At 48.1% G+C, this 25,954-nt stretch overlaps 1 protein-coding gene across 2 annotated transcripts in view; it reads left to right on the forward strand.

Annotated features, from left to right (window-relative positions):
* The first annotated feature begins 4,255 nt into the window (after positions 1-4,255).
* Positions 4,256-25,954, forward strand: part of MEGF8 (multiple EGF like domains 8) — a 54,217-nt gene continuing 32,518 nt past the window's right edge. For both annotated transcript variants that reach the window (XM_054999226.1, XM_054999227.1), the window contains exons 1-16: positions 4,256-4,320; positions 6,495-6,764; positions 8,932-9,095; positions 11,120-11,326; positions 12,303-12,483; positions 13,145-13,233; positions 13,725-13,947; positions 16,921-17,101; positions 17,206-17,351; positions 17,856-17,975; positions 18,530-18,696; positions 20,368-20,475; positions 21,257-21,404; positions 22,400-22,563; positions 23,995-24,186; positions 25,103-25,312. In XM_054999226.1, the coding sequence (XP_054855201.1) occupies positions 6,578-6,764; positions 8,932-9,095; positions 11,120-11,326; positions 12,303-12,483; positions 13,145-13,233; positions 13,725-13,947; positions 16,921-17,101; positions 17,206-17,351; positions 17,856-17,975; positions 18,530-18,696; positions 20,368-20,475; positions 21,257-21,404; positions 22,400-22,563; positions 23,995-24,186; positions 25,103-25,312 (2,487 nt within the window). In that variant the 5' untranslated portion in view covers positions 4,256-4,320; positions 6,495-6,577. The remainder of the gene's footprint in view (positions 4,321-6,494; positions 6,765-8,931; positions 9,096-11,119; positions 11,327-12,302; positions 12,484-13,144; positions 13,234-13,724; positions 13,948-16,920; positions 17,102-17,205; positions 17,352-17,855; positions 17,976-18,529; positions 18,697-20,367; positions 20,476-21,256; positions 21,405-22,399; positions 22,564-23,994; positions 24,187-25,102; positions 25,313-25,954) is intronic.

Below are 25,954 nucleotides of genomic sequence, written 5' to 3' on the forward strand. Positions count from 1 at the left end.
TTTGTATTGTTCAGTGGGGTCAGAAGGTAGTATTTTATAGAATGTTGTGTTGGAGAGTTGTCTTTCTGCTTCTTGTATATAATTTTGTTTATCCATGATGACAACTGCTCCGCCTTTGTCAGCTTCCTTGATTACGATGCCAGAATTATTTTGGAGGCTGTTTATGGCCTCTCTTTCTCCACGGCTGAGGTTCTGCTTTAGGTGTTGTTGTTTGTCAATTATCTCAGCCTGAGCCCGTCTACGGAAGCATTCAATGTAAAAGTCCAATGAGGAGTTACGGCCCTCAGGTGGTGTCCATGTGGAATTCTTTTTCCTGGAGTTTTGTAACGATGGTTGTGTATTGCTGGGTTGGGGGGGTGGGGGCTGCTGAGGCTGCTGTGATGGTGTCTGTTCAGTGCTTTGTTCGTCATTTTGTCCAGCAGAGTAGTTGAAGAATTCTTTCAGTCTTAGGCGTCTAAAATAGGCCTCCAGGTCTCCACAAAGTTGTATGGTTTGTGTGGGTCTGGCTGGGCAAAAGGATAGTCCACGTGAGAGGACTGATTCCTCTGCTGGGCTCAGCTTGTAACTGGAAAGATTGATGATGTTGTTTGGATCCCAAGTGTTTTTGCTCTCTGTTGCAGGCAGGAGTTTTGAGAATTTCTTCTCCTTCTTGTTCTGTAATTCAGTGAATAGATTACAATAAATAGTTTCTCTGGTTGTGGCAAACATCTCCCAGTTACCGGTCTGTGCAGAGGGGGTGCACTTCATGGAAGAGTCTAGTTCAGAGACCTCTTGCTTGATCCATTGTTGCTTGCTGTACATCAGTCCAATGAGGTGAATTAAGAGTTTCCTGGATAAGGTGTTGCATAGTTTCTCACTGTAGTCTGTGTGGTAAGTGGATTTCAATGGATTCCTCACACGAAGTCCCTTGGGTAGAATGTCCAGTCTTTTGCATTTAGAAAGAAAGATGATGTCTGTTTGTATCTGTGCCAGTTTCTTCATGAGGTTGATGGATTTCCTCTCCATTCGGCTGAATGCGGTGCTTTCCAAGGTCATAGATCCAGAGGAGTTAGCCGTGTTAGTCTGTAGTAGCAAAATCAAAAAGAGTCCAGTAGCACCTTTAAGACTAACCAATTTTATTATAGCATAAGCTTTCGAGAATCAAGTTCTCTTCGTCAGATGCCTGATCAAAACTGGGCAGATACAGAAGAGGAGGGGGAAAGAGAGAGAAAAAAGGGAGGGGGCATAAATCACAAGAAGGCAGAATGCAATTAGCATGGAGGCTATCAAAACATTCCTTTGCTTGGAAATGTAAACATTTCCTTTTGGTGTGCAGTCAGTTTGTAGCAGTGAAGGTATCCAATTCCTATGTAGTATAAGCCTTCGATGACCACAGCTCTCCCTGCCAGCTGCATCTGACAAAGAGAACTGTGGTCCCCGAAAGCCCACACCAGGCGTCACTGGGCTCCCCCAGATCACGCCTCTGTAAAGAGAATCTGTTACCTGTGGTAATGTGATAACCATTCATAGTCTCTATTCAGTCCCCGCTTGACAGAGTCAAATTTGCATATGAATTCCAATTCAGCAGCCTCCCGTTGGATTTTGTTTTTGAAAGGTTTCTGTTGAACCACAGCGACCTTTAAGTCTTTGGTGGAATGTCCTGGTAGATTGAAGTGTTCTCCCACTGGTTTCTGGACGTTTCCATTTCTAATGTCAGATTTGTGTCCATTTATTCTTTTGCGTAGAGGTTGGCTGGTTTGTCCAATGTACAGAGCAGAGGGACATTGTTGGCACATGAGGGCATATATCAGGTTGGAGGATGAGCAGCTGTAAGAGCCAGAGACAGTGTAGTTGATGCCATTGGGTCCTGTAATTGTATTCCCTGGGTAGATATAGGGGCAGAGCTGGCATCTGGGTCTGTTGCAGGGCTTGGTACCTGTGCTGGTGACTCTGCTGGCCGATTCATGATTGTAAGTGAGAAGTCGTTTAAGATTGGGGGGCTGTCTGTAGGCAAGGAAAGGTCTTCCACCCAGGGCTTCTGAGAGAGAGGTATCATTTTCCAGGATGGGTTGTAGCTCACTGATGATACGTTGGATCGGTTTGAGCTGGGAGCTATAGGTGACAACCAGTGGTGTTCTGTTGTTAGTTCCTTTAGGTTTGTCCTGGAGCAGACTGTTTCTGGGTACTAGTCTGGCCCTGTTAATTTGTTTCTTCACTTCATTTGGTGGGTACTGTAGTCCCAAAAATGCTTGTTGTAAATCTCTTAAGTGTGAGTCTCGGTCGAGAGCATTGGAGCAGATACGGTTGTAACGTAAGGCTTGGCTGTAGACAATAGACCGAGTGGTATGTTTAGGGTGGAAGCTGGAGGCATGTAGATATGAGTATCGGTCTGTTGGTTTCCGGTATAAGGTGGTATTTATTCGTCCATTATGTAGTTGTACAGTGGTGTCCAGGAAGTGTACCTGTTGTGTAGAGTGGTCCAGGCTTAAGTTGATAGTAGGGTGAAAGTTATTGAAGTCCTGATGAAATCTCTCAAGGGCTTCCTTCCCATGGGTCCAAATGATGAAGATGTCATCCAGGAATCTTAAGTATAGTAGTGGTTCCAGTGGATGGGAGCTGAGGAAGCGTTGCTCTAAGTCCGCCATGAATATGTTAGCATATTGTGGTGCCATGCGTGTGCCCATGGCTGTGCCATTAACCTGTAGATATAAGTTGTCGCCAAATTCGAAGTAATTGTGAGTGAGCACGAAGTGACAAAGTTCAGTGGCGAGGTTTGCTGTGGTTTTGTCCAGGATAATATTCCGTATGGCTTGCAATCCATCTGCATGTGGGATATTGGTGTACAAGGCCTCCACATCCATGGTTGCTAGGATGGTGTCATCTGGTAGGTTGTCAATGGATTGTATTTTCCTGAGGAAGTCAGTGGTGTCCCGTAAATAGCTGGGTGTGCTGGTGGCATAGGGCCTGAGGAGTCAAGCGGGGACTGAATAGAGACTATGAATGGTTATCACATTACCACAGGTAACAGATTCTCTTTACAGAGGCGTGATCTGGGGGAGCCCAGTGACGCCTGGTGTGGGCTTTCGGGGACCACAGTTCTCTTTGTCAGATGCAGCTGGCAGGGAGAGCTGTGGTCATCGAAGGCTTATACTACATAGGAATTGGATACCTTCACTGCTACAAACTGACTGCACACCAAAAGGAAATGTTTACATTTCCAAGCAAAGGAATGTTTTGATAGCCTCCATGCTAATTGCATTCTGCCTTCTTGTGATTTATGCCCCCTCCCTTTTTTCTCTCTCTTTCCCCCTCCTCTTCTGTATCTGCCCAGTTTTGATCAGGCATCTGACGAAGAGAACTTGATTCTCGAAAGCTTATGCTATAATAAAATTGGTTAGTCTTAAAGGTGCTACTGGACTCTTTTTGATTATGTTTAGGATTGCGTTGTTAATCACAGCAGCCAAAAATAAGCGAGAGGCTTGTGGTGCCCAAAAGATTTTAGTTTTTATTGTAGCAGAAACTTTTGTGCACTTCTGATGAGGAGACCTCTGGTCTAGGAAACCGACTGGTGGTGTGAAAATGTGCCACAATATTTATGTTTGCCGCAACAACTAATAGGGCTACGCTACACCTAACAGCCTTCATCTTAATTCTTCCCCAGTTGCTCTCCTTGGCTCTGTGTTTCAATAACAACAACGCTTATATACCACTCTTCTAGACAATTAAGTGCCCACGCAGACTGCTCGTGAACAAAGTCAGTGTTATTATCCTCACAATATAGCTGGCGAGGTGGGGCTGAGCCCTAAGCCCACCTGCTGAGCTCATGGCAGTAGGGGGATTGAAACCTAGTGCCGCTGATTCACAACCCAACCACGTACCCACAATACCCCGACACATATTTTGTAATAAATTTTATTGTGATTGTGATTGTTGTCGTTATTATTATTTAAACTACGCAAGAAGAATGGCATCTATAGCTCAGCAGCAGCATTAGGGCATTCACCTGCTCTTAGGAAGCGAGCAGCTTCTCTTCCCACCTAGGGAAGCGCACTCTGCACGTGCTCAGGGGCGCCTTTCCCCTCTTCCCCATCCATCCTCCACCCACAGGGAAGGAGAAAAAAATCCGGCCCCGGGTGTCATGGCAACCCCGCCTCCGCTCTAGCCTCTCTTCTCGTCTCCCCCTGGCTCCATCGGCCGATCCCGTCTCTCCTCCTTCCTCTATGCGCCGCTCCTCCCGCGGCCGCTCTGGGCCGTCGTCTCGCTTCCTCCCCCCTCTCCCGGCTCCCGGGCCGCGCTACTCCATGGGCCGCGGGGGCAGCGGAGCCGTCGCCGGCCGCGGAGGTGGGTCTGGGGGGCCCCCGGTCCCCCCCCCAGGGAAGGTCGCCTCTCCCCCATAGCATATCCCACGCCTTCCCCTTCCCAGTCCCAGATAGCATTCCTCTTGTGTCCCCCTTTATAGATTCTCCTATAGGCACGAGTGTATAGAACTGATCCCTATAGAATCCCCCCGCCCTTCCCCAGGTGGTCTTTCCCAGGCTCCTTTCAATGCCGGTGCATTTATTTACTGCAATGATTGCATGCTGTGGTTGCTTAGGGTTGCCAGCCTCCAGGTTAGGGTTGTTGTTGTTGTTGTTATTAATTCATAGTCTGCCTTTCTCACGGAGATCCAAGGTAGATCACATAGTGCAATAGAGATACAATCTAAGCAACAGTTAGGACATTGTATTGTCGAAGGCTTTCACGGCCGGAGAACGATGGTTGTTGGGGGTTTTCCGGGCTGTATTGCCGTGGTCTTGGCATTGTAGTTCCTGACGTTTCGCCAGCAGCTGTGGCTGGCATCTTCAGAGGTGTAGCACCAAAAGAGTGCTCTTTTGGTGCTACACCTCTGAAGATGCCAGCCACAGCTGCTGGCGAAACGTCAGGAACTACAATGCCAAGACCACGGCAATACAGCCCGGAAAACCCCCAACAACCATAGTTAGGACATTCGCTAAGTACCATCATGAACTTGGTGGTGGCTGAGGATCTCCCGGAATTGCAACTTATCTCCAGGCAACAGAAAAGGGCAGCTTTGGAGGATAGGTTTTAAGATATTATACCTTGCTGAGGCCCCTGCCCTTCCCCAAAACATGCTTCCCCCAAGTTCCACCTCCAAATCTCCAGGAATTTCCCAGGCTGGAGCTGGCATCCCTATATCGAGGTGGTAGCTGGAGATCTCCCAGAATTATAATTGATCTCCAGGTCATAGAGATCAGTTCTTCTGGAGGAAAGGGCTGCTTTGGAGGGTGGGCTGCAGGGCATTATACCCTACTGAGGTCCTTCCCTTCTCCAGGTTCCACCCCCAAATCTCCAGGAATTTCCAAGCCCAGAGTTGGCAGCCCTATCCAGGTGGTGGCTGGAGAGCTCCCAGAATTGCAGCTGGTCTTCAGGCCACAGAGATCAGTTCCCCGGGAGGAAAGGGCTGCTTTGGAGGGTGGGCTGTAGGGCATTGTACCCTGCTGAGGTCCCTCCCCTCCCCAAACCTTGCCCACTTCAGGAATCACCCCCCCCAAATCTCCAGGAATTTCCCATCCAGGAGCTGGCAACCCTAGTTTCTTGCGTACTTCAAAAAGCCTGTATAAGAGGGGCCGTCCCCCCCAGAAAAAATCCCCTCCCCATCACCTCATTTCCCTTATGACAGGCTTGTGATTCTCTTTTCCTGTGGGGTGTTTTTCCCACCATGTGAAGGGTTAGAGGGGTTTCTCTTTCTTTTTACAAAGACATGATTAGATACTGTTCACATGCAACTGGGTGGGTGTCTGGTTGTTTTTTAAGTCACTGGGAGTTTGGAAGTGGGGCGAAGATACTAGATTTTAACAAGAACGGGGGGCTCATCCCGAGGCTTGGGCCCTGCTGTGCTGGCTGAGGGTGGTGAACATTGAACCTCCTCAGGTGTAGACATCTCTGTTTGAGCTCACCTTGAGCCAAGAGGAAAGGTGGGGTACAAATATTTAAATAAATACAACAGTGGTAGTATAGTAAAAAAAAACAAGCAGCTGACAAATGGCAGTTATAGAAGAAAACACATGTATATATTACATTTACACCTGTGAGCTTAAGGAGGTTTATGGTGGTTTCGAAACCTCACCTATTGCATTTCAAAGGTGTCACCATTAATCCATCAAAGGAGTCACCAGTAACTGGTATAGATGTCTTGAGCTAACAAAGAGAAAGGGTAAACGTAAAAAAATATTCTTCTTTTGATGCTTTGGGCCCTTGTTTTTCCCCTTCTCCCAAAATGCTGTTCGAAAGACGTGTTTGATTCAAGCTTTCTCTCCCCTGCCTGATTCTCAAGTCACACAGACAGGCATATTAAAAAGAGAGAGACCCAGTTCTAGCATTCAAAATAGATCCTGGGGATAAACCTGGACTCAGGTTCTGGGAAGAGGAGATCGACACCTTGAACAATTTTCCTGTTTATTCCAGGTAGAACTGTAGAGTCCTGCCCTAACCCAAGTTCTTACTTGTTCTTTCAGGATGGACTGTGACGCTTGCCCACCCATCTTCTGAAGGGTGCTGACCGGGCAGTCTGGCTCCGCTTAGAGATCGGAGAACCGTCATGGACCCCCTCTTGGCCGGCTTCTTGAGGCATCTGGTGACGCTGCTGCTAGGCCTGTGCGGCATTCATCGAGCCAGCGGGGGAGACTGTAAGGGAGAACGGCAAGTGCTGCACAACGCGTCTGGCTACGTGACCGATGGGCCGGGCAACTACTCAGTCAACGGCAACTGCGAGTGGTTGGTGGAAGGTGAGACCTTCGGGAAGAGCTGGGAAATTCTCTTCCCTTCAGGGATCTGCGGTTCAGGCAACGAGGCACCTACTCAGAGCAGGATCTGCTTTTTGTTCTCTATAAAAAACAGATAAAGGCCTGGCAACACTTCATAGATTTTATCATAGTGCCGGCTTTCGTGGATTTGGGCCCACTTAGTCAGATGTGTTAAGGAAGATGCGTGGATCTGAGGAAGCGGGATCTAGTCTGTGGACATTTGTTCTAGAATAAAAATATGGTCATCTTTAAGACAGCACAAGACAGACAAACATGGCAACTCTTGGGGCTTGTCTATAAACTCTATTACGCCTCTGTGGTCATCATTTTTTCTTGCCCGCACCTCCAGCCACATGGGTTGACTCTGAGGGGTGTGCTGTGGTTGTGTACAGTGCGCACACAGCAAAACTTGCTCACCTGGGGACCCTTTTTTCAGAGGGTCACAACACATGAGATTGGCTGTCTTCTGGAAGTAACGTAGAATATTTATTCCAGTAAATAGTATTCTTGGAATAAGCAGTCTGGTCTTTATAACTGGCCTTTAAAACAACAACACTTTCCAGATATTTTGATTTTTTTTCTCTAATTGCTGTTATCACTAAGACTTCGGGGAGAGGGCAGGAAGGAAACCCAAATTAATAGTGGAAGGAGATATTCCCTCTGGGCAAAATGTGATGGTAACTGCTGAATCTGATAGGTTTTTTAAAAGGATGAGATAAAATTCATGACAGATATTAACAAATATTTACAATCAAGAACAGAACCTCCATGTACAGAAGCTGTATATCTTTGAATACCAGATCCTGCAGTGGGGAGGGGGGAAGCAAACAAAGCAGTGAGTAACCCCATCATCAGTGTTTCGTCTTGATGCGCTTCCAAAAGGCTAGAGGCACCTTGACTGAGCCAATAAGGCATGTTTTTGATTCTCTCTCTTCAGGCCACTATAAAATCAATTTGGAATATCCTCCGCGCTGTACGTGATTATAACATGTTCATGTCTGCGTGCTCCTGGGACATGGAATGGAAAATCATGTGCTGAGCATTGCTGTCTCAGTTTCCTGAAAGACGTTCCGTGCGCTTACTGCTGCATGACGGAAAGAAATTCACAGTTGTGGCTTTTTGCAGAAATAGAACGTGCCATCTGTTGAATTTCTTCCTGTTGCCCAGCTGTTAGAGGCACAGAACCACTGTCTGTTTTTTGCGAAAAGTGGTCACCTGAAGCTCCTGCATTTAGAACCATAGAATCATAGGGCTGGAAGGGATCCCCAGGGTCATCTAGTCCAACCCTCTGCCCAATGCAGGAAATTCACAACTACCTCACTGCCCATACACACCCAGTGACCTTGTTCCATGTCCAGAAGATGGCAAAACACTGTCAGGAGCCTTAGCCAAACTGGCCTGGGGAAAATTGCTTCCTGACCCCAAGGTGGCGATTGGCCTTACCCTGGGCATGTAAGAAGGGGCCGCGAGAACTAAGCACTGATGTAACCCTTCCTGCCCTCCCTCTCATGATCTGCCCAGGTTCACAGAATCAGCATTGCTGTCAGGTGGCCATCTAGCCTCTGCTTAAAAACCCCCAAAGAAGGAGAGCCCACCACCTCCCGAGGAAGCCTGTTCCACTGAGGGACTGCTCTAACTGTCAGGAAATTCTTCCTGATGTTTAGCGGAAAACTCTTTTAATTTATTTTCAACCCGTTGGTTCTGGTCTGACCTTCTGGGTCAGCAGAAAACAACTCCGCACCATCCTCTATATGGCAGCCCTTCAAGTACTGGAAGATGGTTATCATATCACCTCTCAGTCGTCTCCTCTCCGGGCTAAACATACTGAGCTCCTGCAGCCTTTCCTCATAGGACTTGGTCTCCAGAGCCCTCACCATCTCCGTTGCCCTCCTCTGGACATCTTCCAACTTGTCTATATCCTTCTGAAATTGTGGTGCCCCAAACTGAACACAGTACTCTAGGTGGGGGTCTAACCAGAGCGGAGTAGAGCGATACCATCACTTCGCATGATCTGGACACTATGTGTCTCCTGATTGGAAACTGTGGACTTACAGGATTTGGGGCTTTGGGTGGTGGGAAACAGGTTCAAGCCTCTTTGAATGGCTCCCTTTCTAACTCTGCGCCTGACCCTCTTTTCTGTCTTGCTCAGCTCCCAGCAGCAGCTACCGCATCCTCTTGACCTTCATGTTCATGGATACGGAATGTACCTACGACTACCTCTTCATTTACGACGGAGATTCCCCCAGCAGCCCCTTGCTGGCCAGTCTTAGTGGAAGCACTCTGCCCCCCACCATCGAGGCTACCTCTGGCAAGGTACTGGCCTTCACCTGGGGGTGATCAATAGCTCAGATCTAGAAAACGGTCCATTTCCTCCAGAGGAAACCAGAGAATTCTGAATTGACATTGGAATGTTATTCTTGCTAGATGTGGAGCAGCCCTTGACATTTGATGAGAACGATATTCTAATTTAATTTCGGCATCCTTCAGTTTACTCCAGAGGCAGCAGTCTGATTAACAGCTACATAGTTGTATGAGATCTGCTCTGAGATTCTGGCAAAGACCTTAAGCCAAGCGTGGAGAGAGAGCGCACTGCTTCTCTATATTCATCCTTGAACAGGTCACTGGTTTTCTACAACAAACAAGACTCCTTACTCTGGAGTAAGTTGAGGATACTGAATTAGATCACAGTATGATTTCCATATTTTTAATGATTGAGAGAATTTCCCATGGAGGCACGTATCTACTGGAAAGGCAAATACATCTTTCTTTGCATCTATTTGGGTTTGGTTGTTGTGGGTTTTCTGGGCTGTATGGCCATGGTCTTGGCGTTGTAGTTCCTGACGTTTCGCCAGCAGCTGTGGCTGGCATCTTCAGAGGTGTAGCACCAAAAGACAGAGATCTCTCAATGTCACAGATTTGGGTTTGCTTTTTTGGGTTTGCTTTTTTCATCTTTGGTAAGTAATAAACTTGGGAATTCCTGCTAAGTCTCCACTGTGAACGTGATCACATCACAGTGTAAATAAAAGGGGAAAACCTAAGAGAGAGAGGGTCAGCTCTGTATTTGATTTAAAAACATAGAACATAGAGCTGGAAGGGATCTCTAGAGTCATCTAGTCCAACCTCCTGCACAAAGCAGGAAGTTCACAGGTACTTCCCCCCCTCACTCCCCCAGGGACCCCTGCTCAATGCCCAGAGGAAGGCATAGATGTACTAATGGATTTTTTTTTTAAAATCCAGCCAAACATGATCTCATAGGTATCAAAATCTAATGCAAATGTTCATTAAAGTTCGGTGCAAAATGGAGAAAGGGATTCTCAATTGAGAGAGATCCAGACAGAATGGAGATGAAAACCTCCCTTTCCAGTAAGTGTCCATCAAAGTGACCAAAGACAATGCGACAGTATCTATAAAAACTTGTATTGCACAAAGCCTCCGACCAACGTATGCTACATTTTCTTCTTCATTGCCCAAAGCTAATTATATCACAGAAGAAACAAAATCCTGCTTCTAACCCGTCAGCCAGGTGCAATCTATTCAAAACGGGGTAGATGCTATCTAAAAGCCTATCAACACTGTTTATTAAATTGAATAGAATGTGCTTGATACAAATATTTCTGAAAGCTAAATTCTTTTAAGGTCATTTTGATAACTCCTTTGGGGTTTTTTTGCTGCCCTGAGCGGTTTGGTCTTGAACCTGTCCTATGCTGCGTATCTTAGCAAGAACAAGTTGAATTCACTCTTTTTGTACTTTCATTGTTAGTAGCAAAATAGTAAAGAGTCCAGTTGTATGTATTGTCGAAGGCTTTCACGGCCGGAGAACGATGGTTGTTGGGGGTTTTCCGGGCTGTATTGCCGTGGTCTTGGCATTGTAGTTCCTGACGTTTCGCCAGCAGCTGTGCTACACCTCTGAAGATGCCAGCCACAGCTGCTGGCGAAACGTCAGGAACTACAATGCCAAGACCACGGCAATACAGCCCGGAAAACCCCCAACAACCATAGTCCAGTTGTACCTTAAAGACTAACCAACTTTACTGTAGCATAAGCTTTTGAGAACCACAGTTCTCTTCCTCAGATGCATCTGACAAAGAGAGTTGTGTGGCTCTTGAAAGCTTATGCTACAATAAAGTTGGTTAGTCTTAAAGGTGCTACTGGGCAGGCTAACACGGCTAACTCCTCTGGTTCATTGTTAGTGACTCTATCAATAAATAGAGGCGTAACTTTGTTTTTTTGAGTCGTGCTTGGAACAGGGCCATAGCTTATGGCTAGTCCTGGTAGCATCGTTGGTGCTGTCCTGGCGCGCTTCCCTTGGCACACTCATGCCTTTTCCCCCTTTGCAGATGCTGTTACATCTGTTCAGTGATGCCAACTACAACCTTTTGGGCTTCAATGCCACCTACAGTGTCTCGCTGTGCCCGATGGGCTGCTCGGGGCACGGGACCTGCGACAATGACGGGCACTGCACCTGCTTTCCAGATTGGGGAGGTGCAGATTGTTCCATACCTGACTGTGCCACCTATTGTCAGAACCATGGAACTTGCAGCCAGGTAAGACTTTCTGCTCTGGCCCTCCCAGTGTTTTCGTCCCATAAAGAGCCTCTGTGGCTAAGGGAGCACACTTCACCTCCTCTCCTCCATATATTCTTATTGTCTTTCCTATTTCTTCCTGTTGTCTTAATCCCATAGCCTCCACCCCATACTTCCAGGGCTGCACATCTTCTGCACTAAATTTAAAAATCTACACCCAAACAACCTAAATTCTGCTCCAAGGAAAACTGGAATTCTGCAAGCTGAATAATTGTCCTGATGGAACAAATGCACCTAGTTTCTCTGATTCTGCATAATGTTTTTTTTTGCTAGACACAGTCATTGACCTCTTCATATCTCCACCACATATGTAGTTGTATGATACCTGTTTTTCGATTAATTTGTATAACGTCTAGTTGATCCTGGAGTTTATTCAGCGTTCTAAAATTATCCCAGAGTTGGTGTGTGCAATATCTATACTGGGGAGAAGGGCCCTATATCTCTCCCCTGTCAGCATGCTTGGGGTCGGATCTGGGCTCAGAGCCCAATTTGCTGGCCCAGGGCTGTGGTGGCTGGAGCTGCTTCGAGATTTCCAAGAGTCAAGCATCTCCATTTGCAATCTGAGTGCAACGTGGGGGGAAAGCCGCAGAAGTTTTTTGGGCCTTTATACCATATTTTAAGGGCACAACACGAGTTTTCTTAGAATCATAGGGTTGGAAGGGACCTCCAGGGTCATCTAGTCCAACCCCTTGCACAATGCAGGAAATTCACAACTGCCTCCCCTCCCCACACCTCCAAAGACCCTTGCTCCATGCCCAGAAGATGGCAAAACACCGTCAGGATCCCTAGCCAAACTGGCCTGGGGGAAATTGCTTCCTGACCCCAAAGCGACAGACAAGCTTCTTGGCTGGGTGATTGCCCTGGCTTCTTAGTACTTAGCCGGAAGCCTCTTTGCTCCAGCTATGTCAACCACTTTCTCTTTCTGTTGCCCTCGCAGGACTTGGGGCGCTGCCAATGTGAGCCAGGTTTTGTGGGGCAGGCCTGCGATTTGGCGCTGAGTGAGAACCAAGGAGCCGGCAAATGGTACAACGTGAGTGCCCGAGATCCCAGCTTCCGGCCCCGCACAGCTGCTGCTGGCGTCTTCCTATCGTCTACTGGAGGACTGTATATCTTTGGAGGTCAGACGTCACCCTGTTCTGTTCTAGAGTGGGTGGAAAAAGAGAACAGCCCTCCAGGGTCATGTGTAGAAACAGAAGCTCTTGTTCCTGAAATCTGAAAAGCATGAGCCACCGAAACAGATGATTGTGGCTGTTGCTGGGTCGAACCATTTCATTCCCTGGGTAGCCAGCACTGAACATAAGAGAATATGGCAACTTCTCTGCGTTTCTACCTGATCCACCTCCTTCTGCTGTCTGCAAAGACCACGGTAGCTAATGAAACTAATTTCTTGCTATCCGACAAGTTCCTAGCACGTGTATGCAAGCTAAGAGCACGAGTTTATAACACTTAGTTTTTATTGTACATTTTTATTTTTACTTAGTGTGATCTTAATGTGGGTTCTGACCAGTGGGAATCCCTTATTTTTCTGTTTCGTATTTATTTATTTATCTACCTGTTTTCTTCTTTCCCTTTTTATTGTATACCAATAAAGGTAATTGAATTGAATTGATTGATTGAATATGGCAACCGGGAATTGGGTGTGTAGTGGCAGATTCAAAGGCCGACAGGTTTAAAGGACTGCTTTCAGCCCTGACGGGTTGGCCATGGGGCAAAGTGGCCTGTCCCAGCGGTTTGCGTGGGCCAAAGCCCTGAATGGCATTTCTGTTTCCTCCCTGCTAGGCCTGGATCTAAACACAGCCCTGGGAGATCTCGTCTTCTATAACTTCACCACGAACGTCTGGCATCGGCGAGTGCTTAGTCCCTCCCCGGTAAGCGTCCTCTTTCCACAGTCACTGGGATCCATTGTGTATTTGACTTCGCAATGGGCCCATACTTGAAATGTTGTAAGTGTTCACCTAAGAATGTAACGTGCCAACAGGTCATGCCTGTGTAACCAAAGCACCAAATGTTCTGCACCCTGTTGGTGTATAGATGTGTGATGATATACATGGATATCTCAGAGTATGAGACATCCATGAAGAGGAGGGACGTTTAGCTTCCCATAGAGTCGGCTATCAGGGACCAGAATTTCCTTGAGTCATTGCTAATTGTGGCCTGAAGGAGGGGTTCCCAGCTTTTGAGCAAGAAATTTTTCTGCTTGTCCTTATAGAGTTGGTATAGAGCCTTTTTGGATTCACAATACTCCAAAGGGAGATCCTCTAGATATAATTCCCTATAATGTTGGTAAATGTCACTCGTTTAGCTTCCTATTCTGTCTCACCACACATCTGTTCTCTTCCTTTGGCCTCTGTTTTTGCAGGCCGCGCGTCACTCTCACACTGCGGTGGCTTGGGAGGGCTTCCTAGTTCTTTTTGGGGGTGAGTTGGCCAGCGGCTCCCTAGCCAACGATGTCTGGATGTACCGGCCGCGGGAAGGGCGCTGGCAGGAGCTGCTGCCCACTAACACCACCTGGACTTCTCTGCCTCCTGGACTGGCTGGCCACGCTTCTGCTGTGGTGGACGAATGGCTGTATGTATTTGGAGGTGAGTTGTGGGGTGATGTGGACAGGTTCCTTTGAGAGGAATGTGGGAGAGCTGCTTTTATTTATTTGGAAAATAGATCTGCTGCCTCTCCAGAGGCCCGCTTGAGGCTACTCACAAAGTAAAAACAAATGCAAAACAAAATCTTAAAAACAGCTATCATAAAATTATTGAGCCATGAAAACAACATTCAGAGACCTAACTTGAGATCAATAAAACAGCCATTGGGCCTGAGGCAAAATTTAAAAAAAGTCAAAAAGATGGAGTATTTTCATTACATGCCCAGGTAAGGAGAAATATCTTAGTTGGGCTCTTAAAGGACAATAAGGTAGGTGGCAGGTGAGCCTCAAGGTACGGTTGCCAGTTCTAGGCTGGGAGATTTGGAGATGGGAGGAAGGGCGGGACATCAACGGGATATAACAACAACAACATTCGATTTATATACCACCTTCAGGGCAGCTTAACACCCACTCAGAGCGGTTTACAAAGCATGTCATTATTATCCCCACAACAACAAACACCCTGTGAGGTGGGTGGGGCTGAGAGAGCTCTGGAAGAGCTGTGACTGACCCAAGGTCACCCAGCTGGCTTCAAGTGGAGGAGTGGGGAATCAAACCTGGTTCTCCAGATTAGAGTCCTATCATTCATAACCACTACACCAAACTGGCTCTCTGGTAATGCCTTGGAGTCCACCCTTCAAAGCTGCCATTTTTCTCCAGAGGAACTGCTCTGTATTCTGGAAATCAGGATTAATTCTGGGAGAAGTCTAGGCTCCACCTGGAGGTTGGCAACCCTAACCTCAAGAGGAGGGCCTTCCAAACTCAAGGTGCCACCACTGAAAAATTCCTGTCTCTTTTTACCAATTACCTCCCAGCCACAGGTACAGGGGTTGGAAAGGGGAATAGACAGCAGGGCTTAAGAAGAGGATCTTAACTGTGTGGCTAGACACAATGGGAAGAGGCGCTCTTTCAAGACCCCCCGCTCCAAACTGTTTAGAACCTCAAAACTAAGGGTCAGCACTGAGAATTGTGCCTGGATGGGCAGCCAGTGCAGATATTCAGTGCTGCGATGGTCCGATTTCTGTATCCAGCCCCCAGGAATAACCTAGCTGCCACTCTTTTTGGACCAGTTGACAAGTTATGACCAAACATGAGAACCAACAGTGGGAGACGACACAGTTGCACCAGTTTGGTGTAGTGGTTAAGAGTGCGGGACTCTAATCTGGAGAACTGGATTTGATTCCCCACTCCTCTGCTTGAAGCCAGCTGGGTGACCTTGGGTCAGGCACAGCTTCTTGGAGCTCTCTCAACCCCACCCACCTCACAGGGTGTTTTGTCGTGGGGATAATAATAACATACTTTGTAAACTGCTCTGAGTGGGCATAAAGTTGTCCTGAAGGGTGGTATATAAATCGAATGTTGTTGTTATTATTACTACTACTCTGTGGAGGAAGTAACCATTTCCCCCCAAAAGAATGCTGAAAAAGGGGAATGGGTATCCCGAGAAAGAGCCCCCTCTTTCTTGGGGGATAGGAGTTACTAATGCTCAGGGGTCATTTCGTAGAAAAAGAGCGGAGGAACTCATTAGCATAACTCATTCACATATGCCACGCCCCTTGCCATCATCGGAAGTGTGTTATTAGCATAAGTGATTTACATCTGCCACACCTCCTGACATCACCTATCCTGGCTGTTTTGGACCCAATCCTGGCCATTCAGGGCCAAAATTGGGCCCAAAAGGGCTGAAAAGGGGCCCAAAATTTTCAGGATCGGACCGCTGCTGAGCGGGAGAGTGATCCACCACCCATCAGAGGCCCAATCTGGGCAGTTTCGGCCCCAATCCAGGCCGAAACGGGCCCAAAATGGCTGAGAGTCAGGTGGGCAGGGTCACCTGTCATGTGACCTCTTTGGGGAACTGCCAGAACTGTGTTCCTGCGCATTCCCCCTCAAAATGAGCCCTGCTAATGCTCAGGCAGCTTAGGTCACGTGCCAGAAATTTCTCGGAGGTGGAGCTTCCGAACATTCCAAGTTCTGTGCTCAAATTGCATAAAGCAGATCAGCTTTCTTGGCATGAATCTGGTCAGCTTGCTGGGCTTGGAAGCCCATTTGTGAAAGTGTTGGCTGGTCAGGGATCGGGGCCCAGAGCTGGCATCTTGTGGATGGAGGAGTACAGCCTGTCGGCTGGGCAGTACAGAAGCTGTGTTTCCTCATGAGCTGAAGGCGTTTCCTGCACTGTGGCTTTTATTTTTAGACTGGGCATCCCACAGAATCCAAACACAGCTCTGCTTACTAAGCTTCACATACAAAATTATAGAAAAGAAATAGCTGTTTAAATAAGTGGAACACCAAGTTATGAACAGTCCCACAATCAGGGCTGATTTATTTGTCTATATAAAATGGAGCTGCCAAAGCTGCGATTCCAATGGGGAGTTGGGCACCTGGCAAGGAGGATTTTCATAGAATCGTAGAATCATAGAGTTGGAAGGGGTCTCCAGGGTCATCTAGTCCACCCCCCTGCACAATGCAGGGAATTCACAACTACTCCCCCCACATGCCCAGTAACTCCTGCTCCATGCCCAGAAGATGGCAAAACACCTCCAGAATCCCTGGCCAAACTGGCACGAGGAACATTGCTTCCTGACCGCAAAGTGGCTGACGGCATTACCTGAGCGTGTAGGAAAGGGCCACGAGAACTAAGCCCTAATATAACCCTTCCTGCTCTCCCTGGGCTCTTCCTGCCAAAAATCACTCTGTGCTTTGATTGCACGCATCTTTAAGAAAGTGATTTTTGGTGGGGAAAATGGGATCCCAGGACGGGAAAAAATGCCCCTCTCGCTCCATGGCCCCCTTCAGGTTGCCTCTTCAGTGGACACTTTTTGTAAAAAACATTTTAAAACGTTCTTGGAACGGCAGCAACTGGGAAAGCCATGGAGGTATCCTGGACTGCTGAGTCTCCTCTCTTCCTCCTTTCCCCCAGGGCGCACCTCAGTGGATGTCTTCTCCTCCCAAATGTACCGCTTCCACCTCAGGACGTGGCTGTGGGAACTGGTGGTGCCCTCGGGTGGCAAGACTCCTGCAGCTGCAGGCCATTCCATGGTGTTCCACTCTGCCTCCCGCACTCTCTTGGTTTATGGCGGGCACCGACCTTCCACCGCCCGGTAAGAAAGAAAGTGGGAGCGCCGTGGGAAACAAGGGATGGTGGAAGTGTGATTTAGGCGTGGGAGGAATAATCTCCCTTCCCCCGCTCCTGTGTCCCTATTAGATTCAGTGTCCGAGTTAACACCGCCGACCTCTTCCACGTGGACCTGCGCTATTGGAGCACATTGCACACCAAAGATTCACAACGGGGTCCTCGAGAGCGGGCATTCCATTCTGCCACCGTCATTGGCAACTACATGGTTGTGTATGGTGAGTGTGGCATTGTGCCAGTGTGTTTTCTTGCCCTCTGGCTTCATTAGAGTGGTGAAAAAAAGAATGGAAAACCTCTTGCTGCGCCCTAATGCCTATTTTTTAAAATCCATTTTTGCCTCCAAAGTTATATAATGTAAGGTTGCCACCTTTTTTCCCTGGCCCTGCTCCTGTGCATGTAATTGATAGTCAGTTGTGCACTTCCCTTCCAGATAAAGCATTTCCCTTTGCTTTATCTGCATGTCAAGATAACCTTTGATTTTAACATATGGGGCTGTTGATAAGGGTTATATTATATATTATGCACAAGAGCAGGGCCAGTGAAGAAAGATGGCAACTGTCATATAAGCAAGATATCAGTAAATTATTATCGATATTTGCCTTCCCAGATTTCTGTTTCCTAGGAGAAAAAACGGGGGCTGGAAGATGGGAATGAACACCTAGAAGTTTCTGGGTGTTTTACAGAACGATCTTCATGCCGCTCTTTTCCCTCCTCTCCTCCAGGGGGGAACGTGCACATCCATTACCACGAAGAGAAATGCTACGAGGATGAAATCTTCTTCTACCACTTGGGCTGCCATCAGTGGGTCTCCAGCCATGAGCTCGCGCATCAGATTCCCCAGGGTGAGGAAAACCTGATTTCAGGAAGCACAGACTTCGTGGGTAGATAAAGCGCTCTGATTTATGGCAGGGGCCTCGGTAGTGCTGGGAATTCACACTCTCCGTTCCACTTTTGTTTCTTTAAGAGCCAGTTTGGTGTAGTGGTTAAGAGCACGGGACTCTAATCTGGAGAGCCAGGTTTGATTCCCCACCCCTCCGCTTGAAGCCAGCTGGGTGACCTTGGGTCAGTCACAGCTCTTCCAGAGCTCTCTCAGCCCCACCCACCTCACAGAGTGTTTTGTTGTGAGGATAATAATGACATACTTTGTAAACCACTCTGAGTGGGCATTAAGTTGTCCTGAAGGGTGGTATATAAATCGAATGTTGTTATTATTATAAGAATTTTAAGAAAGGGGGAAGTTATGCAGGCACAGCTTCTCCCATCACAGGGAAGAGAAAACCTGCACCTGTTGAATGCTCTTGGCTATAGAACATTTCTCTCTTCTATTGAAGCCTGGGGCTGGCAATCTTCAACCTAATTAGTTACCTTCAATCTGTTCTTTCTCTCTTTCCACCAGAGCGTGAGGCAAAAGTTCAAGCTCAGGCGCGCGGCCGGTACTCGCATATGGCTGCTGTGATGAACGGAACCGTGTTGCTTGTTGCTGGAGGCTACAGTGGGGTGCCACGGGGTGACTTGTTGGCTTATAAGGTGCCCACCTTTGTCTTCCAAGTGCCATCTCTGATGGTAAGGACACATCTTCCCCTCTTCCCGGCATCCATTTGTGCTTCTGGGCATAAGAGCTGACCAGCCACCTGGACTTTTGGTGCAACACCCACTGATCCTACCACCCCCCTAAAACTAGAGTGCACTCCAGCTAGGTTTGCCAATACACTTTTTAAAAAAACCCATAAAATAAAAGATACAAACAAAAGTGTTTTAAAGCCCGACTTTGGTACATGTGAGCCTATAAGTTTGTTACTTTTTGTAGATCCAGAGGAGTTAGCTGTGTTAGTCTGTAGTTGCAAAACAGTAAAGAGTCAAGTAGCACCTTTAACACTATAACAATGACAACAACATTCAATTTATATACCGCCCTTCAGGACAATTTAACACCCACTCAGAGCGGTTTACAAAGTATGTCATTATTATCCCCACAACAATAATCACCCTGTGAGGTGGGTGGGGGACTAACCAACTTTACTGTAGCATAAGTTTTCAAGAACCACAGCTCTCTTCGTCAGATGCATCTGATGAAGAGAGCTGTGGTTCTCAAAAGCTTATGCTACTATAAAGTTGGTTAGTCTTAAAGATGCTACTGGACTCTTTACTTTTTGTAGTCGTGTTTGCAAGACAAGGTTATTATTTATGTATTTATTTTGTAAACAATTGTCATGTAATATTGTTCCCCCCATGGTGGCTTTCACAGTATTAACATTACTACTGTAAGGGGGGGGGAGCACGACTCAGATTCGTGATATCTGCTAGTAGTAATCTGGCTGGCCCCTGTGCAGAAGACAAACACCACACAACAGAGCCATCCACAGACAAGGGGACTCCCTAAAACATGCGGAAAAACATGATTTTGTTAATTAACCAAAAATGCCTGGATGAGGAATAAGTTTGTTTTAGGGGGCTTAGAATGTCAAGAGTAGCTGAGAATTTGTTAAAAGAGGCAGGGGGAGATACCACCCTGTTCAAGCACCCAAGAGTTTGATAAAGAAATAGAGAATCCTGGAGTGGTAATTTTCTGGCAGGGGGGATTTCCATATTCCTCTTCTCCCCGCCATTCCTTATGGGCCCTGATAGTGTAAATAACAACAACGTGCTTATATCCCGCTGTTCTAGACAGATTAGTGTCCCACCCAGAGCAGTGAACAAGTTAGTGTTATTATTATCCCCACAATACAGCTAGGGAGCTGGGGCTGAGAGGGGTGGCTTCCCCAAGGCAGTAGTGGGATTCGAACCAGTAGAGTGCTGATTCACAGCCGAACCACTTAACCACTGTCCTACAACAGCTGTCAGATCACATGAGTATAAACAAAGATCACAAGGAAGACACAAAAAAACCTCAGTGGCCTTTAGAAGGACCCTGACTAGACCTAGGTGGGACCAGATGAACCTTCTAGGGTAGCGGAGTGGTGGTGCATAGTCTTGGTGCCACTACTGAAAAGGCCCCGCTGTGCATTGCCACCTGACGAAACGGAGGCAAAGCATGGGCTGTGCTGGCTGATCACAACATCTGGGTGTCTTCATAATACATGGGAAATGAAACGATGGCTTTATCGGGCAGATCTAGAGCGTCCATTCCTGCCCCACATGTGGTGTTTGTAAGGCAGACTGCTGGGTGCTTTTCCATTTGCAAGGCCGATGTATCACTGGGCCTTTCCCCCCTCCCCCTTTCTCTTCTGTCTCCAGTACCACCTGGATTACTGTTCCATGTACAGGGAGGAAAGCACATGTGCCAAGGACCCCGAATGTGCCTGGTGTAGGAACGTTTGCCAGAGCACCCAGCCTCACAGTGTCGTGAGTGATTCCATGGGGGGCAAGGTGGCATGGGACGGGCGTGTCTTTCCACAGATGGGTGGTGGGCATCTTGTACTAGGAAGGTCATGCAGCAACCTGGCCAGGGGCTTCTTGAACCAGGCCCAATCAGACCCCCTGAACCAATAAATGGCCTGTTTGAACTTCCTTGAGGAGTGGCTCAAGAGAGCAAGATGGATGGTTTAGGGGGCAGTAAACAGCATCAGCAGAGGGCGTTGTATGCAAATGTGCGTGGTGTATGCAGGTTGCAGAATGCACCTTTTCTTTGAAGCAGCATTTCTTTACACGAAAGATCTTTAAAAGGAAGGACAGGACAGTTTAAAATGTCGGTGGGCTCTTTAACTATTGTAGATAAATATGTTTCTATCCCATTGCTTTTTCCCCAAGAGCTCACGTAATTCTCTCCCCTTTCTATGTTATCCCCGCAACAGCTCTGTGGAGGTAGTTTAGATGACTGTTCTCGGGTCGCTCAGCAAGTTTGAGTGGGGCTTTGAATGTAGGTCTCTCCTGATCCTTGGCTGAAGCACTAACCACTCCTCACCACTTCCTTTGGGGAGGGGCAGATTCCTGCTTTCCTCCTTGGTTTTTAGCTTCTAGTGATTCCCCCCCAGTCATTTCTCTGTCTGCTGACGCTGAGTATTTAGAGGATGTGTGAGCCAGGACAGCTGAGAATCCGAAGATTCTCCGATAGGCTTCCTTGAGCCAGAGCCAGAAGTCTTGTGTTCCGATTCTGCTTCTTGACGGGCATCTTCTCCTTCCCCAGTGCCCCAACACCGGCTGCTTAGGGTTGGCCCGCCTCTTGGTTGACTGCCAGTCGTGCCTGGCCTTTGGCAGCACCAACGCTTCTCTGCCCCGTGCCCCAGGCCCCTTTGGCTGGTGTGTGCAGAATGAGTCCTGCATGCCTCTCTCAGGTAAGTGAGCCAAACTAGACCCTTTCATGTTTGTAATGGTATTGCTAACTCTCTCTGTCCCTTCTTCCTTTGTGCTGGCCCTTTGGATGTAGCAAGCCGGGAGACAACTTTAAACCAGCTCTCAGGGCCTGGCTGGGGAATGGCTGTGCCCAAACCCACTTCCTGGGATTGGTGTGGGTGGCGGCCTTCAACCCAGGGTCTCTTGCTGGATGGGAGCTGGAGGTTTCAATTGGAGACCAAAGGGAGTCAAAGGAGTTGAACAGAGCAGGCTAGAGAATCAAAGGCTCACTGGAACCTCTTCTGCTTTCCACTTGCAGTGCTGGCATTACCTGCTTCTGTGCCTGCAAATGTCCCAGGGAATTCAATAGGTGAAGTCTTCTGGCTGTGGGAAATGTTCTTTCTCAGTAGAGGCCCGTCTCGGTGAAAGCGTCACGTGAATCCAGCTGGTAGCCCTCCCAGCCTTGACCCTTGCCATTCTGAGGCAAATGAAATCTTCTCCAGTTAGGCACGTTAGAAGCTGGCTTCTACAGCTAGAGCATCAAGGGGGTGTGGGATGCCCTCTTGCCTGAATGGGTCCCATGTTCCCCATGTTGAGCCAGTTTGGTGTAGTGGTTAAGAGCGGCAGGACTCTAATCTGGAGAGCCGGGTTTGATTCCCCACTCCTCCGCTTGAAGTCAGCTGGATGACCTTGGGTCAGTCACTTAAGAGCAGCAGGACTCTAATCTGGAGAGGCAGTTTGCTTCCCCGCTCCTCCGCTTGAAGCCAGCTGGGTGACCTTGGGGCAGTCACAGCTCTCTTAGAGCTCTCTCAGCCCCACCCACGTCACAGGGTGATTGTTGTTGTGGGGATAATGATAACACACTTTGTAAACCGCTCTGAGTGGGTGTTAAGTTGTCCTGAAGGGCGGTATATAAATCGAATGTTGTTATTATTAACGTATCTGAAGACCCTCCTTGTTCCTGAAATGCCCCCTTTTCCTCTTCTTCCTTTTCCAGAGCAGGACAGGTGCCTGGTGGAGAAAATCTCAGACACTTTCGGCTGGTGGGGGCCTCAACCCTTTTTTGTCACTTCCTTGGCGCAGTGCCAGCGCCAGAGTTTTCTGCCCGGCCTTCACTTTATCACCTACTATCAACCACGCAACGACTCCCAGCCCGATAAGGTAAAGGGGTAGAATTGCCACAGCCGTATGCTCCTTGATGCTCCTTGCACTGGGCACTTATGCGCCACGTGTGTGCAATTGGAGTATCCTGTCAGGCAAGGAGGCCTTCTGCCTCAAGGCCTCTGGGTTGACTCCGTAAAAATCTGGGACGTTCCAGATGTGTGGTCTGAAGTGCTTTTTTTTGAGAAACCCCATGTCAAGCTGATTGGTTAAATGTGTGAGAATCTGGATCGTGTTTATGCTGTGGTTGTGTAGTGTAAGAAAAAGCGTGAAGTATGATATTTGGATGTAGAACTCAGACGATCTCAGCTATTGTTTGTTTTAAAAGCACGTTTTTTACCCCTTATGGCTGGGAAGTGGGTGGGCAGAGCCTGCTAAAATCTCAGAAGCTGGAGTGGAGGGTGGGGCTGGGACTTCAGCATAGCTTCTGTTTGTGACAATCTGAATGAATTATTGCATCATTAACAAGAGCCTGTGCATATTTTCACAGCTGCAGCGGGTGATGGAATTCCTCTGCCTAGAATCTTTGCTGTCCCCCCCCCTATGGGCACCCAGCCCTAGTGATGATAAATGCAGAGTCATCTGTGAACTGCTTGGCATATTATGGCATACCAGTGTCAAGTGTTATCAGTCACTAGCACTGCACCAGGTGTCCTCAGGAGGTCTGCTAGTGGGGAAGGGACACTAGAAGCCCTCCCACTGATTGCCCCTCCAAAACACCAAGAATACAGAGCATCATTGCCCTAGACAGAGTGTTCCATCTATACCTTGTGGCTCATAGCCACTGATGGACCTCTGCTCCATATGTTTATCCAGTCCCCTCTTGAAGCTGTCTATGCTTGAAGCTGCCACCACCTCCTGAGGCAGTGAATTCCATGGGTTAATCACCCTTTGGGTGAAGAAAGACTTCCTTTTATCCGTTCTAACCTGACTGCTCAGCAATTTCATCGAGCGCCCACGAGTTCTTGTATTGTGAGAAAGGGAGAAAAATACTTCTCTATCCCATGCATAATCTTGTAAACCTCTATCATGTCACCCCTCAGTCGTCTTATCTCCAAGCTAAAGAGCCCGAAGCGCTTTAACCTTTCTTCATAGGGGAAGCGTTCCGTCCCTTTAATCATTCTAGTTGCCCTTTTCTGCACCTTTCCCAGTGCTATAATCTCTTCTTTGAGGTGTGGCGACCAGAATTGTGCACAGGTGGTGGAGGAAGCTGCAGGGAGACCAGCTAAGGAGGCCTCTTCTGCACCACTGAGGCCGGACTGGGTCAAGGGACAACCCAGTCCCTCTTTCAGGATGTGGTTTGTCGGAGCAAAAGGAAGAAGTCTCTGCTCTCAGCTATTGACTACCTGCGCTTTGTTCCCCCACCCCTTTCTCTTGCTGCTCTCTCGGCTCGAAAGGAGTTGGTGCTGACAAACTGTGCCCTTGCTGTAGGTCAGGATCGTCCGCAGCGCTAACGTCTCTGTGAACCCCATTGCCGAAATGGGCGTCTCGGTAGTCTACAAGGGGTTCATTCACCCGCTGTTGAACGACCCGGCTCCTGCCAAGGACATCTCTGTCTGGGCCCGCATCCAGCGCCTCTCTGTGGTTGCCAAGCTTGCCCGGAGCCCTGGCACATCAGAGCTGGTAAGTGGCGACGGCGGTGGGGAGCACCTGCAGATAAAGTTGGGGTTCTTGCCATTGCGATGTGGCTAAGATTGGAAACAGACAGCGGGAAAGGGAAGTGGCAGCAATGTTTGGGGCAGTGGGGAAGTCTCAGAGGGCCCCTCATCTGCTCAGACATTTTAGGGAAATGACAATGTCACAAATGTTAGGCTGTGACATGGAGCTACTGGAGTGGATTCTGTTGCTATCCTACCACTCCACTGAGCAAAGTTTGTTTGTTACTTATGTATTAGTTTGCCCTGACCTGGATAGCCCAGGTGAGCCTGACCTTATCAGATCTCAGAAGCTAAGCAGGGTCAACCTTGGTTAGTAATCGGATGGGAAACCTTCAACGAAGACTAGCACTGCAGAGGCAGGCAATGGCAAACCACCTCCGTTAGTCTCTTGCCTTGAAACCCCCACCAGGGGTCACCAGAAGTAGTCTATGACTTGAGGGCACTCTCCACCACCATGTATTAGCTTATTATTTATTCGTTTCTTTTCACCTCAAGTCTGAAGGCTTCCTCCAACCTAAAGCGACTTCTTCCAGATTAAGTGGCTCTTTTATTGGAGGAAGAGCTGCTTAAGATGGAGGAAGGTTCTTAGAGCTAGAAGAAACCAACTTGGTTGGATTCCCCCACCCTATTTTAGCCATGCAAAAAGTTCTATTTACAATTTTAGTCTCCAAAAACATTGACTAGCCTGCACAGTGACTTGTGTCCTAAAGGGGAAAGGTCATCACATTTTTGTAAAGTGTGCCTGCCTGGTCACCTAGAGAAGATTCTCAATTCGCCATAGGCGACCAGGCTAAAGGCTGTTCACCAACCTGTCCTTGCGTTTGCTCAGGGTAAAGCAGCCCAAAGCCTGCTGTGCCTAGCCCACCTGTCTTCCACTTCAGGAGGAAGTTGGCCGCTGGGCAGTGCAACAAGACAACAACAACAACAAACGGTGGTTGCTGCAGCGCCCGGGGGCCGAGCGCCTCTTCCCCAGCCCCGAGAGGGGCAATAAGTATGCAGTGCTAGTCGAAGGGCACCGCAACAATTCTGGCAACGGACAGGCAAGCGAGCTGATTCTCATGTGGGACCGAACAGGAGTGCTGGGCGGCAGCGTGAGTATCTTTGCCTCTCTGTTCGGGACTTTGGTGGTCTTGAGCGACTTCTGATGCACAGCCCGAAATCTTGGCCACCTTTTGCCAAGTGCTAGATGCACCAACGGATACAACAGTAGAGCCGTAAGGAAAAAGTGTTGCTCTCTGTGTGTGTCCGTCTAATGAAGCCTGACGGTCCAGAGAAGATACTTTCCGGTGGGTAGCCGTGTTGCTCTGTAGTAGCCAGAATGAAATTCGAGTCCAGTAGCTCCCTAAAGGCCAACAAAGGTTTCCAGGGTATAATCGTTTGTGAGTCAAACCTCACTTTGTCTGAGACAAAGAGAATAAAGATCCATCACTACTTCTATCCAGATCAGAAGGTGAGTCAAATCTCGCTTTGGCAGAGACAAAGAGAATGAAGATCTGTCCAGGTCAGAAGGTGGGAGGGGTGTTAGCAAGAAAGCCCATCTGGAATCAGGCTGCAGAGATACAATGTGAAATGTAAGCTGCTTGATTAGAGCTAGGAGATAAGCATTATCCACCTCATTGTTACTTTGCATTTCCCACCTCTGTGCTTACCTCTCGCCAGTAATCAAACGGATTACATTTGGCATCGCACTTCTGCACCCTTACTGCAGCTAGCCCTTCTTTGCAGCACCCCTC

The sequence above is a fragment of the Eublepharis macularius genome, chromosome 15, assembly GCF_028583425.1.
Source record: "Eublepharis macularius isolate TG4126 chromosome 15, MPM_Emac_v1.0, whole genome shotgun sequence".
NCBI classification, from domain to species: Eukaryota; Metazoa; Chordata; class Lepidosauria; order Squamata; family Eublepharidae; genus Eublepharis; species Eublepharis macularius.